General features: G+C 42.3%; 1 protein-coding gene across 12 annotated transcripts in view; it reads left to right on the forward strand.

Annotated features, from left to right (window-relative positions):
* Positions 1–13,124, forward strand: part of ZMYND11 (zinc finger MYND-type containing 11) — a 125,120-nt gene extending 111,996 nt beyond the window's left edge. For all 12 annotated transcript variants that reach the window (XM_019631531.1, XM_019631533.1, XM_019631530.1 and 9 more), the window contains 3 exons: positions 416–688; positions 994–1,179; positions 10,844–13,124. In XM_019631531.1, the coding sequence (XP_019487076.1) occupies positions 416–688; positions 994–1,179; positions 10,844–10,966 (582 nt within the window). In that variant the 3' untranslated portion in view covers positions 10,967–13,124. The remainder of the gene's footprint in view (positions 1–415; positions 689–993; positions 1,180–10,843) is intronic.
* Positions 13,125–18,944: the final 5,820 nt, after the last annotated feature.

Consider the following 18,944-nt stretch of genomic DNA (forward strand, 5'->3'; position numbering starts at 1 on the left):
CCCACTGCAGCCTACACTGTCACCGGCGACTCACGGCAGCCCACTTCCAGGTTGAGCTGTTGTTCACCATCTTAGCTGTAGAGGGCGCAGCGTCACTGGCCCTCATGTGGGATCCAAACCGTGGCCCTGCTGCTTAGAGCCGGCACTCCCAAGCCAACTCTTAACGAACGCGCCACACGGCCGGCCCCATGATAAGTTTTTTGTTTAGCCTACTTTAAAAGCAAAAATGAAGTTACTGTTTAGAATTATCATAGCTATTGCATGGATTTTTTTTTTCATTTTTTGTTTATTTTTGAGTGTGGTAAAGTATACTTAGTAATTGAATTCACCATCTTAATGACCCGGTTTTTAACAGCAGTTGATTCTGTGGCTTGTTCTTGAACTATTTCACACCGAAGCTCTTCTTGCCCTCCAGGAACCAGAGCCTGAAACCGAAGCCGTCAGTTCCAGTCAGGAAATCCCCACCATGCCTCAGCCCATCGAAAAAGTTTCTGTGTCAACTCAGACCAAGAAGTTAAGTGCCTCTTCACCAAGGATGCTGCATCGGAGCACCCAGACCACCAGTGATGGCGTGTGTCAGAGCATGTGTCATGACAAGTACACCAAGATTTTCAACGACTTCAAGGACCGCATGAAGTCTGATCACAAGCGAGAAACTGAAAGAGTTGTCCGAGAAGCCCTGGAAAAGGTGAGGGGCCCACCCAGCACGGTGCCCTGCCCCTGCCCTGGGCACCTGCGGGCAGTCCTCCTGTGGCTGGTGAGCTTCCACGCACGCATCAAGAAGGGAGGGGGCTTTCCACAGTAGAAATACAGTAGAAAAGTATCTTTTCTAATACTTCCCTCAGCAGTAGTGCTTTTCTGCCCTAAACATTTGCAGCCCTTAGTGACATAACGAGATGAGGTACATCATTTAAGTACAAACTCTTCATTATGATTTTGTTCTGAATGTCCATGGTCTTTGTACATTGTGGGCTGACTTGGTTTCCATTTCAGCTGCGTTCTGAGATGGAAGAAGAGAAAAGACAAGCTGTAAATAAGGCTGTGGCCAACATGCAGGGCGAGGTGGACAGAAAATGTAAGCAAGTGAAGGACAAGTGCAAAGAGGAGTTCGTGGAGGAGATCAAGAAGCTGGCTGCGCAGCACAAGCAGCTCATCTCTCAGACCAAGAAGAAGCAGTGGGTGAGTGGTGGGTGGGCAGCGCAGTTTGGAATCTGGCCGCTGCAGATGGAACACAGGGGTGGTGAACACGGACGCGGGAGGGAGGTCCGCGTGCACAGGTCAGCGTGGAATTGTCAGCGTCACTTTACAGTTCCACTGAAATCTGTGATCTCGGTGCCAGACCCTGCAGAGCTGAGTTCTGCTCAGGGTTGTGTCAGGTTGAGACTGGGACACTTCAGGACAGAGCTTGTTATATAATTAATTCACACGACGCCATCTCTGCTACTGTTTCATGTGGATAAATCAGCTCACCCTGACTTTTGCCTCCTGATAGGTAATACCAAAATGGTGAAATTATAAATGTGTCACAGTAGCAGATTAGGAGTTTCAGAATTTAGTTAACATTTATACATTAGAGTCCATTAAAGAAATTGATTACTTTTACTGTATAATAGTGACATCTCACTGGTTTCTAACTGCACTTAGAATCTGAGAAAAAGTTCAGGATCTCCTCCTTCCTCGTGGTTGAATAACATTCCGTCATATATATGTGCTGTACCCTCTCTTCTTTATCTGCCCATTGACAGACACTTAGGGGCTTGCTTCCATGTTCGACTATTGGAAATACTGCTGCAGGGAACAGAGGAGTGCAGGGATCTTTTTCAGTTGGTGTTTTTGTTTTCTTTGGATAAATACCCAAGAGTGGAATCTCTGGGTCATAAGGTGGTTCTATCTTTAATTATTTGAGGACCCTCCATGCTGAGTTCCATAGTGGCTGCATCCATTTGCAATCCCACCAACACTGCAGGAGGGCTCCCTTTTCTCCACTTCCTCCCAGCACTTGTTTGTTATGTTGATGATAGCCTTTCTGACAGGTGTGAGGTGGTATCTCACTGTGGTTCTGGTTTAAGTTTCCCTGAGGATTATTAGTGACCTTGAGCATCTCTTCATGTACCTATTGGCATTCCTATATCTTTTTTAAAAATGTCTGTTCTCGAGTGGGAATGCAATCAATGGAATTGTAATAGATAAGCATGATATCGGGGGGGTGGGAGGACAATACATGGGGGGAGGGGAGTTGTTACTTTGTGAGGGTGAANGGGGGGGGGGAGGACAATACATGGGGGGAGGGGAGTTGTTACTTTGTGAGGGTGAAAAGGATAACTATTGCATTGTTCTGTACACCTGAAACTAACAATAAATAAATAAATAAATAAATAAATAAAATTTTAAAAAATGTCTGTTCTCAAGTCCCTTGCCCATCTTTGAATTGTTTTTTTTGTTGTTGAGTTTTAAGAGCTCTCTATATATTCTGGGTATTAATCCTCTATCAGCTATATGATTTGCAAATCCTTTCTTCCATTCTGTGGATAATTTTCAGAGTCCAGTTTGTTTAATTTCTCTTGTGTTACCTGTGCCTTTGATGTCATATCCAAGAAATCATTTCCAAATCCAGTGTCATGAAGCTTCTGTCCTATATTTTCTTCTAAGGGTTTTATTGTCTTAGGTCTTACAGTTACATCCGTGATGTATTTTGAATTAATTTTTGTTTATGTTGTTAGCTGAGGGTCCAACTTCCTTCCAGCACCATTAAATTGTCTTGGCACCCTCATCAAAACTCATTTGACCAAAAATGTGAGGGTTTATTTCTGGGCGCTCTGTTCTATTCCCCTGGTCTGTCTTTCTGTCTTTCTTTATACCGGTACAGCACAGTTTTGCTTACCATAGCTTTGTAGTAAGTTGAAATCAGGAAGTGGGAGTCCTCCAGATGTGCCGTTGTATTTTTCATGACTGTTTTTGGCTGTTTGGGATCTCTTAAGATTCAACATGGAAATTAGGAGGGGCTTTTCTATACCTACTAAAAATGTCATTGGGATTTTGATAGGATTGCATTGAATCTATAGAGCACTCTCAGTAGTATTGACATTTTAACAATATTAAGTCTCTTAAACCCTGAACATTTATTCTTTAGTTTTTTTCATATACATTTTATAGTTTTCATTGTACAAATCTTTCACCTCCTTGGTTTTATTCTTTTTTTGAGTTGTTTTGAATAGAATTTTTTCATAATTTTCCTTATGACATTGTTCATCGTTTGTGTATAGAAATGCAACCAATTTTAGTGTGTTGACTTTGTGCCCTGCTATTTTGCTGAGTTCATTTATTAGCTCTAACTGCTTTGTTGTGGAGTCTTGAGAGCTTTCTACATATAAGATCACATCACATGCAGAGATCATTTCACATCTTCCTTTCCACTTTGGATGCTTTTATTTTTGTTTGCCTAACTAACTGCCCAGGCTAGGACGTCGGTATGGTGTTGAATAGAATGAGTGGAAACTGGCACCCTTGTCTTGTTCCTGGTCTAGAGAAAACACTGTCTTTTACCATTGAGTATGATGTTTGCTGTGGGCTTGTCATATGTGGCTTTTATCATGTAGAGGTAGTTTCCTTCTATTACTGTTTTGTGGTGTGTCTTCATGACAGGGTGTTGAATTTTGTCATATGCTTTTTCCACATCAATTGAGATGATCGTGCATGTGTTTTCCTTCATTACATCGATGTGGTGTTACCACAATAGCCGATTTTCACTCAAACCATCCATGCATTACAGGAATATATCCCATGTGGTTATGGTGTGTCATCTTTTTAAAACGCTGCTGAAGTTCCATTAGTTAGTATTCTGTTGAGGGTTTTATCCCGATGTTGGTAAGGCCTGATCAATAGTTTTCTTGTGGTATCTTTGGCTTTGGTATTAGGGTTTGGTGAACTCATAGGGTTTTGGAAGTGTTTTCTCCTATTCACTTTTTTTGGGGAAAGTTCAAGGATTGGTGTTAGTTCTTCCTTAATGATGTACTGAGTTTCACTTCTTTTTTTTTGTGGGCAGCACAAACATGGCATCTCCTAGCAGGATATTTTCTTTTACCCTGGGGGTTCACTTCCAACAATTTTCTCTAGCACATGTTTGCGCTTATCAACCGAAAGTCTCCCAGGGTGGTCCTCATGAGACACACAAGGGGTTTGGGTTGATGTTCCTGGGCGTGCTGTATCTGTGTCTGAGTCTGTCTCCACCTTATCTGCAGCCCAGTCTTTTGCCACTTGTAGCAGCAATTCTTCATTTCTCATTTTTGATGTAGGGTTTAGTTTTTGATAGATTCAAAAAGAATTGAAAAATGCACAATGTATAAGCCAAAATGCAACTTTCTTTGGCCACTTCACTTTTTTTCTCAGGAGAGAATAGTAAGACAAGTACTAATCTGCCCTATCAACACCCTTCATGAACATTTTATACTGAAAAATACAAATAGGTTTTTTCTTTACTTCTTCATTTCTCTGTGGAACATCAACCATTGTTGAATCGTGAATTGTGGAAATCATGTTGACAACGTGAGTATCCCTCCAGGATTGAAGAAGAATTTCACCCTTTCTCCTGAATGTGGTTTTGCCACTTTTCAGAGACTGTGATTCATTTTTCAATTCTGGCGGAAGACCCCTGTTCACTCTGATTGTTCCACATACTCTAACTTGCCTTGAAAGGAGAGTTTCAGCAATTGTCACGATTGTAATAGTTGTCTTGGTAGACATGGTAATTTTGACAAGATAAGGTTCCAAAAGTGTGAAAATAGTTTCCTGTAATTTTTTTCCTTCACCAGCATAAATTTCTAAATTCAAGATATAGCCTGAGGTGCTTTCAGTGACCTTATGAACAAGTAAGCCATACTTTATAAGTTTCCCCGGGTTTTATGTTCGTATAGGAAGCCTACCCCTCCAAGTAGTCATTGCTTCATCTAAGGAATGTTATTGATTTGGCTTATAAATAGTCTGAAATCTTTCAAGGAAAAAATCCAGTAAGGGTTGAATTTTGAAAAGCCTGTTGATTATTGTAGAAGTTCATTGTTGTTGAAATGTAAACATCACCAAATTTGTTCAAATCTATTACGGCTCATAAGTTTCCTGAAAACAGGAGTATCTAAAAATGGATCTGTAGACCAATAATCCTTAGTTTATCTTTCCTGACTTGCCCCGTTAGAATAATTATTGAAAAAAAAATTTTCATTTCTGCTTCAGTGACATCTGACCATTTCAACCCCTTAGAACCAGTAACATACTTTTCCTGATTTTGTAAGTAATATAGATTCATTTCCTCACACCGAACATGCCAAAGAATCTGTCTCCAAGAAAAAGTCCTGTTACTTATGATACTTGCGTCGGGTCAGAGGGGATTTGTTTTACCCCTGGGTTTCCGGTAAATGGCCCTAAGTTAGGTGTTTTATCTGTTTTTACCCATGTGGAAACCGCTGAATCTAGTGTGTCATCGTCACTTTTGTTTGCACTTTGTTCACTGTCACTGTAACATGGTAAAGGATGCACAATTTTGTTTTGCCTATTTCCAATAGTAGAAGTCACTGTCATTTTCAGTGTTGTCAGGAACATCAAATAATGAGTCCACCAGCAATTCCGCTGAAATTTCATCTTCAATAAGATATTTTTTTCCCGTAAGAACTACGTATTTCTGTCATGGGTATAAAGTGATTGAAATCTGAATGCTGACTAAATGCAGAGCAGAGCAACACAGGAAAATACAGAGCTGTTTGTTCTCTATATTTATCATAGATCATTAACTCGGAGTGAAGTCACGTTTCTATAAACATTCGTCAGCAGGACCATTTGAAGAAAGGCTCCATGTATTGCGTAGTTCAATGTATATAGTGTTGGAAACCGAGTGCGTGACAAAACGCAGATTTGCGTCGTCCGTCTTGCACAGCTGTGATGTATAGATGCAAATCTGCATCACTGATCCACAATGTGTTAAGTTGTCAGGTCCAGAGCTCTTTATTTTTGGAATATCTTTGATTTCTGGTTCATTTTCCTTACTAGTTCTGGTTCTACTCAGACTTGCTACTTCTTTGTGATTTAGTTTTGGTAGGTTTTGTGTTTCTAGGAATTTGTCCATTTCATCTAGGGTGTCCAATTTGGTGTGTATAATTGTTAATAGCGTCTCGTTACAATCTTGTATTTCTGTGGAATCAGTAGTAAGGTCCCCGCTTTTGTTTCTATTTTTCTTAAGTCCCCTCTCTTTTTTTGAGTCCATCTAGCTAAAAGTTTGTCAGTGTTGTTGATCTTTTTGAAGAACCAACTTTCATTAATTTTTTTCCTCTTATTTTTCCATTTTCTAATCTTTATTATTTCCTTCCTTCTGCTAGCTTTGGGTTTAGTTTGTTTTTCCTGATTCTTTAAGGTGAACTTTTAGCTTACTTGTTTGAGACCTTTCTTTTCTTTCTTTCTTTTTTTTTTTTAAAAGATTTTATTGGGGAATTGGGGGAGGAGAACAGCGTTGGGGAATCGGGGAAGGGGAACAGACAAGTTGCTGTCCTTTTACTCTTCAGTCTAGCTGTGGAGGACGTCGCTTCACTGGCCCATGTTGGTATTATCATTGTGCCTCTTCCCAGCTGAGGCAGATCGGTCGCTGGCCTCTGGATGGCTGCTCACGGCAGCTCTTGGCAGCTCACGCCGGCTGCCGGCTGTTCACGCTGGCTGCCGGCCACACACGGTAGCTTATGGCAGTCTACTGCAGCAGGGGCTGCAGCCTATGCTGTCACCGGCGACTCAGGCAGCCCAGCTCCAGGTCAAGTTGTTGTTTACCATCTTAGTTGTAGAGGGCAGTGTCACCTGCCTTCATGTGGGATCCGAACCCAGGCCCTGCTACTCAGAGCTGGTGTCACAAGCCATCTCTTAACCAACGCACCACTCGGCCGACCCGAGACCTTTCTTTTCTTACTGCTGGTGTTTGCCACGATGAATTTCCCTCTGATTCCGCCTTGCTGAGTCCCTTAAGTTTCGGTATGTTGTGCTTTCTGAGTTCCCTGTGATTTCTTCTTCAATCCATTGGTTGTTCAAAAGTATATTGTTTAATTACGACAACTGTGCATTTTCCAGTTCTACTTTCATTTTTAATTGCTTATTTGATTCTGTTGTGGTCAAAGAAGATGCTTTGCTTGATATCTAGCTTTTAAAATACACTGAGACTTAATTTGTAAGCTGACATATGGTCTGTCCTGGAAAATGTCCCATGTACACACTCTTGCTGGGCCTCGTTGGTTTATTGTGGACTTTGTCCTCCATTTCCTTATCTTCTGTCTGGTTGTTCTACACACTATCATGAGTGGGGTGTTGACGTTTCCAACTGTTATTGTAAAACTGTTTTCTCCCTTAAATTCTGTCAGTTTTGGCTTCATGTATTGTATTTTGATGGTGTGTCATTAGGTATGTAAATGTTCATATTTATAGAAGGCTCAATACAGCAAGAAAATATAACAACTATATAGTATCTTACTCTTTTGTAACCCTCTTTAATTTAGTCTATTTTGCCTTACAGTCATATAGTGATCCTGCTCTCTAGGTTACTATTTGCACGGAACATCTTTTCCCACCCTTATCACTTTCAAGCTATTTGTGTCTTTCTCCAGTGAGTGTCCTACATATAGCGAACGTTAGGACCATGTGTTTATAGCCCTTCTGCCAGTCTGTGTCTTTTGACTAGAGAGTTTAATCTGTGTAAAGTGATAAGGGGGCAGTTTGTTTTCTATACACCCCGTAGGTTTTTGTCCCTCATTTCCTGAATATCTGTCTTCTTTTGTATTTAGGTTTTTTTCTTTTTTTTGTAGCAAATTGTTTATTTCTTTTCCTTTGTATATATTCTATAGCTCTTTTCTTTGGGTGACCATGAGGACTACATTTAAGCACCTAAAGTTATAGCAGCTTACCGTATTCCCCATGTATAAGACGCTCCCATGTATAAAGATGCACCTTAATTTTGGGGCCCGAAATTTGGAAAAAAAAAATGTATTACATAAAGTTATTGAACTTAAGTTTTATTCATCATAAAATTCATACAACTCCTCATCACTGTCAAAACTCAAAACCATAGCCAGTCTCGGATTGTTTTCTCAGTTGGAGGAGGAACAAACACGTTCAGCAGCACGGTTTCCATTCACTCTTGCAAACTGGATCACTGCTGCATCCCACGCAGCACGGGCAGTGGGGAGTCAGAGGGGTGACGGCAGGGTTAAAGAAACACAAGAGACAAAGATAGAGTTAAAGCTAGGCCAGAGGACTGCAGCTCTCTCTGGAAGTGAGTCCCTAATTGAGCCAAAGCATAGCTTTTAAGAAACTTCAAAGGAAAGAAACTTTCTTACTAAAGTCCATGTGTTAAGTGCCTTCAGGCCGGTTTCCATCAACCAGCCCCATTGTACTCCCAACACATGCTGTGCCTTCGGACTCCTACACACACAACCCCCAGGATGGTGCAGCTGCTGCTGCAGCCATGAACTAAGGGAGATAACCACAACATCATTCTGCCGGGTACCAGTTTTCCAGGACACTCCCTTGAAGCTTTACCGAAATCATTCCACCGGGTCTTAGTTTTCTGAGACACTCCTTCGTGACCTTGTTAGGTCAGGGGCTGGTGTGGGGGTGGGTGGTAGAGGATGAGGCTGTAAGGCGGCAGATCACTTTTAACTTGAATTCAGCACTGTACAAAAATCTTTTCTGAGCCATTTCTGGGCAGAACGTGGCAAAACGTAACCTAATATACCAGTAACAAGTGCAAAAAATGAGCGCAAAGACAAGCGCAAAAAAAGCGGGAAATGCAAGTAAAAAAAAAACAACCACTGTATAAGACGCACCCAGTTTTAGACCCCAAATTTTTCGATAAAGGGTGCGTCTTATACATGGGGAAATACGGTAACTTCAACAACATATAAAACTCGGCTCCTTTACAGCTGTTCCCACCTGTTTACATTGTCACAGAATTACATCTCTGCATGCTGTGTGCCCAGAAACATATAAATTTAAAATTCTTTTAAATGCATCCCTCTTCTAAATTGTATAGAAAATAAGATTTGGAGTTATGGCATTACAAATGAAATTTACAGGACGAGTTTTTATACTAATGTTTTAAAAAAAATCTTTTAATTTCTTAAATCGTGTAGAAAACAAAAGGTACAGTTACAAGCCATTGTTGCAATAGCACTAGCTTTTACACTTGTCCAGGATGAACCTTCACTGAGATCTTTGGAACTCCCTCAGCTTCTGTTTATCTTCTTTTTAAAATTTCTCACTTTTCAAGGACAGTTTTGCTGAATATAGTATTCTCTGTTAACAGTTTTTTCTTTGTTTTCGCACTTTGATATATCAACCCACTGTCTTCTGGCCTCCAGTTTCTGATGAGAACCCTGATGATATATTGACGATCCTTTGCTCGATTCTCTCTTATTACTTTCCTGTAATTTGTAACTTACATTCTCATAACTTGGGCTTTTTAAAGTATGGTTATAATGTGTCTTGATGTGGGTCTCTTGGAGTTCATTGTGCTTCCTGGATATTTATATTCATACCTTTCATCGGCTTGGGAACTTTTCAGCCATTATTTCTTCAAATATTCTTTCTGCCCTTTTCTCTCTCTCGTGGGAATCCAAAATGTGCGTTGTGCTGTCCCCCGGGTCCCTTAGGCTCTGCCTGCTTGCTTCTCTTCTGTCTTTTCTTGTCCCCCATACCTGTTAATTTGCATTGTGCCTCCTCAAAGCTGCCTTGGAAGCCCCTTAGTGAATTTTGCACTTCGGTTACTGGACTGTTCAGTACCAGATTTTCCTTTTGGCTTCTTTTTGATATTTCCATTTTGTTCACGCATCGTTTTCTTGACTTTCTCCACATCTTCTTTAGGTCTTTGAGCATCTTTAATAATAGTTGTTTTAAAGTCTTTGTCAGATATATCTGCCATTAGGGCATTTGGATGGTCATATGTTTCTATTTCTTTGTAGCCTCATGATTTATGGTTGAACACTAGACATCTGAATCTAATAATATGGTAACTCTGCAACACTATTTCTCCCCCTTTTCAGAGTTGTCTGTTGGCTGTGCCAAGAAACTGCCTGAAGTGCAAACTAAATGTCTTCTTGGCCTTTCGTGGGGCTTCACATCCACTAATGTTCCCTGTATTCAACTGGTTTTGAATGTCCTAGTCTTTAATGTCTGGTCCCTGAGATAGGAGGTTAAAGGGCACTGACCCTTTAACTCTCCTGGAAGTCAATTCAGCTGAAGAGGAAAGGGCTTGTGACAGTGTGGGGAGATATAACAGCGACTGTCCCCTTGCTGCCTCCTCGATCAGAAGCAGCAGTTAGCATGGCTCTCTGCCATCTGGAGGGCAGGGGCCTTTGTCCAGCTGGCTCCCAAAGGCACAGCTGCTGCCGTGGGGCCGGGATGTGCTAACAGCTGAAACTGAACCAAATTAGCAATGCACTGTCCATAGTTCCCCTGGAAGCGCTCAGCAGATCCCAGAGTTCCCAGTCACTTCACACAGGTGTGGTCAGGGTGGGACACACATTCCTGGTGCCTCCCATTGTCTTTCCCAAAGCCTCTCAAGACCTTCTTAAGAAAGTAGAAATTACTTAGTCTGTGTGCTGCTGAGAGTGACCCAGTACACACACAGGAGGTTGTCCAGGTGAGTGTGGCAGCATCCTGCAGCCTCGGCGCGCCACCATTCCACTCATGCATAGGCCTCTGTGTTCCTACGGTGCTCGTTTAAGGTCGAGCCAGGAGGAGCTCTAAAAGCGCCTTCCCAAGTCTGCAGTGTAAGTAGGCCGCTGTGCGTTCAGGCCCCCTCTAACCCGGTCCCGTCTCTCCCCCGCAGTGCTACAACTGTGAGGAGGAGGCCATGTACCACTGCTGCTGGAACACGTCCTACTGCTCCATCAAGTGCCAGCAGGAGCACTGGCACGCCGAGCACAAGCGCACCTGCCGCCGGAAAAGATGAAGGCAGGCTCCCGCTGCAGAAGCGCCGCCGGCCACTCCTCTCAGACACGACGGTTTTTGTTTCCAAAAAGCCAAAATTGTTTAGAATTTGCTTCCCATTTTGCACCAGCCTTTAAACACTTTTCGTGAAGAAATTTTGCACAGTAGTTTGAATCTTTTGTTAATGTCCCTCTGAAGTTTTCAGGGGGTTAAAAGTACCATCAGTGGAGGGTATTATTTTAAATGAAATTTAATTGAGAATTTGTTGCATTTACAGCAAATTTTAAAACATTTTTAGGTTTTACAGAGATTTTAACCTTTAAACAACAAACAGATCATTAAAAAATAACAGGTGAATACAAGTGAGTTTAACAAACATTTAAAATAGATCTGAATGTAAGAACTACAGAACTGTTTCAGAAAAACAAAACATACTACCTTGATGTGAAATTTATTTCTTAACCTTGTTGAGCTGGTTTTGTTCAGCTTAATTTACCGTTTAAAGGCATTACCTATTGGTTATGCCAGTGGGTATGAGATTGAATTTAGGGAACAGGGTTGACACAGCAGGTGCTGGTCCTGCATATTTTTTCTTAAATATTTCCCAATTGTGTTTTTCATTATTTCTTTTCAATATATAACTTTTATAACAAATTATTAGCTTTGATCTTGTAGTTTAAAATTGCAGGGAACTGGGGTAATCTTTTACTGAGCTGGATCTTAGAGAAAATGAATATTTAAATTTTAAAGTTTGCACATTTCATCTTTGTCCTAACATGAGTGCTTGTAACAAAATAAGAAAAATAAGCCAAAAACTACCTTAATCCATACATGAAATTATAGATGAGGCATACAAATTTATTTAATTCTTCCCGTCCCTCTCCAAATATCATCTGATTGCCTATTATCTGGTATCACCTCATATATTGTGAGTTAATTAATGCTAAAAGGAAAGAAAGCACTTAAGTTTCACAGAAGCCGTTATGTTTGTAGTAATGGGTCATTGCCTCCTAATGAGCTCCATCACTGTACACAGAATGAAGAATAATGCATGTTAATTTTCTTGTATTAAAGATGCCGTGATTTGTAAAAAGTCTGTATTTTGCGGAATGTCTGGATTAAGAAGCATTACCAATAGGAATGGATCGATAGTTGAATAATGATTTTTTTATACATAGATATATAAAATACAACCAGGAAAACTTAAATTACTTTGTTTTTAAGAAAAATCTCACAATTATGTTTTTTTCAAAGAATGATCTTAGACTAAGTCAAATTCCCATTTATCATTTAGTTATTTTTAAGGTTAGAGAAATAATTTGTAAATATTTATTTAGACCTTTGATATTTATTAAAGCAATTACACACAATGGAAGTGAAAGAATCAGGAGAAAAACCTTTTAAAAAGTCTTCTCCAGGTTTGTCAGGGTCACTCTAAAGATAAAATGTAACTAAGTCTTCTGTGACATAATCACCCATCCAGTCCTGGTGCTGTTGCAGGTGCTGGTGACACAAGTTAATCGACAAGCTGCTGCCAGTGGTGCCATGGCTCGTAAGCACGCCCTGTGGCCGTCTCAACACCGCACCTGAATGACGCAGTGACTCGGCATCTCGGTCCCTCCTTGTTGCTGTGTCAGGCCACAGTTCTGCCACCATGCCGTGTGGCCTGGTTGAGATGTTGCCACCAAGACACTTACCTTCTCTGATCGTTTTTCAAGTTTTAAAACTTCGATCCACCCCTATGAGAGCAAGTTATTGTGGAAATACTTTCGGTGTAAAACCATTCCAGAGTGTGTACTATTTACTGATAGCTGCATGAACGTAAGACTTGTGTTACTTTGGCTTTTTTGTCTCCGTTGACACGGTTGCACATTTCCAAGTTACTACAGCGTGAAAACTGTGTGTTTAAAAAAAATACAAAATTAAAAAAAGATTGTGGCCTGGTTTTGTAAAAGTTTTAGGTAAAATTACAATTGATTGTTTTAGGAATCATGATTAAAAATTTTCTGCAAATCATAAAGCTATATCGAGATGTTGAGCTTAGCCACTATGCACATTGTAAGTACTCATTGTGGCTGTCCAGTTCTACGATGCATTCTGGCATTTTGTAAGCTGCTCTGACTAGCAATATATAGATTCATTTAATGTGTTAACATTGGTAATAAATGTATTTAAAAAAACTGGTTTTACTACATTGTTGATTCACTCCATTGCCCTGCATCAAACCAGATGGCCCAGATCACATGGTCATCATCCCTGGTAGGTGGTCCACTGGTGACTGTTGAACTTTGTGTAAAGATAGTGTGTGAGAAATAATTCATTCACTAAACATTTAAGTTGAACTTAACTTTTGCCCACTTTCAAAGACTCAAAGTAATTTCACCAGTTCTCAAAAAGTTCAGGTTTGTTTGACCACAAAGCCTATTTTCTTAACCCTTATACTAGGCTGAACATACAGATAGAAAATTATTCAATAAACACTGTAGTCAATATCAGCTTCAGTATGTTGAGAATCAAACCCAAGGGCCCTGAATTCTGGGGATCTCTCCCTGTGTCACTCAGTTCTCCAGCCAGTTCACGTGAAGCCATCCCAGGCCAGGCTGTATCTCCTTCACCTTCAGCATCTAACAGTGGTACCCAAACTTCTGCCGTCAGGACCACACTGCCAGCCCCACCCCACACTGCATAGCTGACAAGCTCCCATGTTGCTGTTGGGGCCATCCTTTCATAAGCACTGCTTTCCTCATGAAAATAAAAAGAGCAGGCCAGTTCATGAAAGATCCACATATATACATACACGTGCACAAAATCTAGTATTTCACAGATACGTAGTGCTTATCCCCAGCCCGGAACGATTCAGGTCCCTCCAGGTAAGAATCCCTGACCAGCAGGATTGGAGAAGCAAAAACATGAAGGGCAGGGAGACAAATGGAATCCCGTTACTGGGCTTGGGGTCAGAACCTCTCGTTCGTGTGCACAGATCAGCTGGGGGTCTAGTTCAATTGCAGCTTCTGGCTTAATAGGTCGGGGGTGGGTGGAGCCTGTGAGTCTGCCATTTCTTGTAAGCCTCCAAGTGACAGTGATTATGCCAGCCAGGGGTTCACACAGGTATAAGGTGTTAAAAGGGATCTAAGTTAAAAGATTAAAATTTTCTAATAACCATATTAAAGCAAAAAGGAATGGGTGAAATTAATTTTAATATATCAATACAGCCAAAATACTTCAGTATTTAGTTAATATAACGAATGAAATATTTGACATTCTTGTTTTGCACTAAGTCCAAACTCCAGTGTGTTACGTGTTGTGCACACCTGCCTTTGGACAAGCCAGATGCATTCACAGGCGGCTGTGACCACCCATCCTGCACAGTGCGGCTGAGAAACGAGCTTTGTCTCGCTGAGCGCATCGCCATCTGCACCTCCCCTGTAGTCAGTACTCAGCGTGTGCAGTAGACGGCCTGCTTCATACCCAGGAGCTGACAGGGAAAAACAACCTGTTGTCAGAATCAGCTGTCTGAGGCTTGTGCTCTGTTTCAGTCTGAGCTTGCAGAGCTCAGCGTCACCAAGCAGCGAGCGAGAGTTAAGAGCCCTAGAAAGGCTGAGGTTCCCTCAGGCTCTGGGGCCTCTGGGCTTCCTAACCTCGGCCCTGGTCCTGGAGAGAAGGCTGAGACCCAGAGCTGTACCTGCCATCATGTCTCCTACGGCCGCCTGAGGACAACAGGGCTTAAGAAAGTCTTGGCAGGGCCGGCCGGACAAGTGGCGCGTTGGTTAAGAGTTGGCTTGGGATGCCAGCTCTGAGCAGCAGGGCCCCAGTTTGGATCCCACATGAAGGCCAGTGATGCGCCCTCTACAGCTAAGATGATGAACAACAACTCTACCTGGAGCTGGGCTGCCATGAGCCGCCGTGAGAGGCCGTCCAATGGCTGACGAGCGACTGCCTCACCTGGGAAGAGTGCAATGATCACAGTACCAACATGGGCCAATGAAACGACATCCTCCACAACTAGACTGAAGAACAGAAGGACAGCAGCTTGTCTGTTCCCCTTCCCCAATTCTCCAATGCTGTTCCCCTCCCCCAATTCCCCAATAAAATCTATTAAAAAAAAAGTATTGGTGAAGATGAGAATTGGAAGACTGTGAACATGAATTTGTGTAACAAGCACTTAAGTTCCCACAGCATGTGTCTGATGCTGAGTAGATAATAACAAACTGAACAGACATTTCCTGTCCCCACACAGCTTACAGCCTAGTGAGGGCATCGATCAAATACAACATTCCACTTACACACTGGTCAGGCGCAACGAAGGAAAATGCAGAGAAAGCCTAACACGGAGGACGGGAAAAAAGTGGGGAAGCCTTCGGCTGAATCCTGAAAGATGAAGGAGTTGGCAGGAGCCGAAAGGTATTCCAGAGGACCCACCACTGACTCGGGTTGCTCCTTCTTGTGCTAAGAACATTACTTTCAAAATTAGGGGAAAAGTTAGAAACATAAAAGCCCTCACTACAGAGGTCAACAGGGTTAAGCGTTACAGGAAAGATGCTGTTTTTTGTTTCAAGTAATGAGATGTGACAAGGTCAAGGAAGCCAACAGGCAGGCAAGGGAATGAAGGTGGTAGCCTGAGACTAGCTCGGGGTAACTGGCAGCAGCGACTACAGGCCAGTGACAAAGGAGGGAGGTTAGAGAAGGCTCCTCGAGAAGTTCATTAGTGACTGGGAGAAGTAAAATGGAAATGAGGACAAGGAGACATACGGTGACATTGGCGTCATGCAGTGAGACAGATTCCTTTTTGTCCTGTTTTCAACAATAGACTAGACTTCCACCCACAAGTTGTGGGACCCAGCACCACATGCCAAGGGACCCTGCAGGAGTCCCACCACGTGGCCAGCACCAGGCAGACTCCACGACATTGACCAACAAAGCCACTGTCAGGAAAAAGCGTGAGTGGACACCCACAGACGACAGGACCACAAAGCTAACCTCCCTGGTGAAGGCGACAAGTCTGGACATAGCCGAGATGGTCAGAAGAGCGTGGGGCTGACCATCTGTCCACAGATACCTGCGAGCGGGTGTGGGACACAGTGGGGTGGCAATCGGGGACTCAGGAGATGCAGGCAAGGCCACCAAAGCACTGTGAAAGGATGCGGGTCCTGCTGGCCACACTCGGTCAGATGTCACCCACCTGGGAGACCCCTAGGGCCCATGGGCACCCCAAAGCCCCTGGCTACACCTGCACTGGGCAAGACAGCTGAGAAAAGGGCTGCAGCTAAGGGACAGGCCACAAACGGGTGACAGTGATGCCTTCTGGAAAATGGGAGATGTTCCCAGCAGCCCGCCCCTCCCCCGAGTGGTCACAACCAGAGAAGACAAAAGCTTAAGAATTCTGCCACAAGAGGGAGCTAGAGAAGTGGGACCAGGGAGCCACCTGGAGGTGGAGAAATCCTGGCTAAAGACAGGATGACACAACACCCCATCTGAAGGCAGCCTGTAGACAGAAGGGGCTTCCTCCAATGCAAGAGCAGCAGTGCAGAACCGCGAGGCACGTCATGAAAGGTAACCATTCGCCAATGACCAAGCTAAAAGTCATGGGCGTTTGCAATCTAGTTGATAAAGAATCCAAAATAGCCATTTTGAAGAAACTCAACGAGCTACAAGAAAACTCAGACGATTCAATGAAATCACACACACAAAATGCAGGTTCAAAATGAGATAGTTACCGAAGACCAGAAATCATAAAAAAAAAAAAAAACCTCAGAAACTGGGGAGCTGAACACCTCCGTGACTGCTGTGGAAACGGCATGCAGAGCATGTGAGCACATGAAAGGCAGAAGCGGGAAGGTGGGGGTGGGGGAAGAGCTTTGAAATAACCCAGTAGAGAACAAAGAAAAAAGAATGAGTGAAGAAAGCTTATGTGATCTATGGGACTCCATCAAAAGAACAAACACTGGAATAAATGGAGTTCCAGAAGGAGAAGAGAAAGGGGCAGAAAATTTATTTACAGAAATAGTAGCTGAGAACTTCCCAAACCTGGGGAGAGAGTTGGACATCCAAGTTAATGAAGTTAATAGATCATCCTATTATCACAATGCAAGAAGACTTTCTGAAAGACACATTATAATGAAAATGGCAAAAAAAAAACCATCAAAGATAAAGAATCCTAAAAGATGCCAGGGAAAAAAATTAACCTACAAAGACTCCCACTAGGCTATCAGTGGATTCTCAGCAGAAACCCTATGTGCCGGAAAAGAGTGGGATGACATTCAGGTGTTGAAAGAAAAACATGGCCAGCCAAGAGTCTTCTAACTGGCAGTTATTCTTCAGCTATGAAGGAGAAATAAACATCTTCCTGGACAAAAGCAGAGGGAGTTCCCCATTTCCTGACCTACCTCACATGGATGCTGAAAGTAAGTCTTCACACCAAAACGAAAAGACACTGATAACATACAATGCAGTGGTACAGTCAGACTTAGAAAACCCTAATTCTGCAATAGAATAGTGTATTAACCACTTACCTACAGTATAAAGGTCAAGAAAAAGAGCATTACAAATAATAATAGCTATTATAAGTTGTTACTGAATACACAACATAAGAGGTAAATAATTACCTAACATTTTAAAAGGGGGAGTAAAAAAGTGAAGATTTTGTAGATGATCAAAATTCAGTTGCTAACAGCTGAACATGAACCATTGGATCTATGAGATGCCATATGTAGGCCTCACAGTAACCATGGTAACCTAGACTTGATGCACAAAGGGGAGGCTGAGAGAACACCACCATGGAACATCACAAAGTTACAAAGGTAGGCGGACACAGAGGGAATACAAAGCCAGCGGAAAACAATAAGCTGGCAGTAGCAGTAAGTCCTTACACATCAGTAGTAACTCTAAGTGTAAGTGAATTCATCAATCAAAAGAGAAGGGTGGCTGGATGGACAAAAACAAGCTCCACACACAGGCTGCCGCCAAGAAACCCACTTCAGCTTCAAAGACAACCCAGGCTCCAAGGGAAGGGATGGAAAAGACACTCGTGCACATGGAGACAAGGCCAGGAGGGACCCTGCACAACTCGGGTTTGAACTGCAGTTCAACTGAAAAATGCATGTTGTTCAAGGGGCAGCTCCGCGGCTGGGAACTTAGGTATGGAGAGGGCCACCAGCATTCACACTCCAGCTCCCAATGGTGTAGGACCCCGCTGGTCAGGGTCAACTGTATGCACATCACACAAGCTAGACTTTAAGCCAAAAACAGTACAAGAGACACAGACAGTCAATATATAATAAACAGGTTGATTCATCAAGAAGATAAAACAATTGTAAATACGAGGTCGGACAATTAAGTTCGCGAACTCGTCCTAGAAAAAATGCTACATACCTCATTGCTGAATATCACTACTGTCACCTTTGAAGTACTCCCTTTGGGAAGCTATGCACCAACGCCAGCACCTAGTCCCCCCTTCAAAGCAATTTTGGAACTCTTTTTCTGGAATGGCCATCAGAGCTGTCCTCGTATTACCCTCGTATTGATGTCCTAAATGTCATCAAAATGTCTTCCTTTCAATATTTCCTTTATCTTCGGGTAAAGAAAGAAGTCACTGGGGGCCAGATCAGGTGAGTAGGGAGGGTGTTCCAATACAGTTGTTTACTGGCTAAAAACTCCCTCACAGACAATGCCGTGTGAGCTGGTGCATTGTCATGATGCAAAAGCCATGAATTGTTGGCGAAAAGTTCAGGTCGTCTAACTTTTTCACACAGCCTTTTCAGCACTTCCAAATAGTAAACTTGGTTAGCTGTTTGTCCAGTTGGTACAAATTCATAATGAATAATCCCTCTGATATCAAAAAAGTTTAACAACATCGTTATAAGTTCACGAACGTAATTGTCAGAATTTGTACATATGTACCCAACATCAGAGCACCTAAATATATTAAGAAAATAATAACAGATCTAAAGGGAAAAACAGAAAACAATACAATAATAGTAGGGGATTCATACCCCACTTTCAGC

This window comes from Hipposideros armiger, unplaced genomic scaffold, assembly GCF_001890085.2.
Source record: "Hipposideros armiger isolate ML-2016 unplaced genomic scaffold, ASM189008v1 scaffold_1004, whole genome shotgun sequence".
Lineage (NCBI taxonomy): Eukaryota > Metazoa > Chordata > Mammalia > Chiroptera > Hipposideridae > Hipposideros > Hipposideros armiger.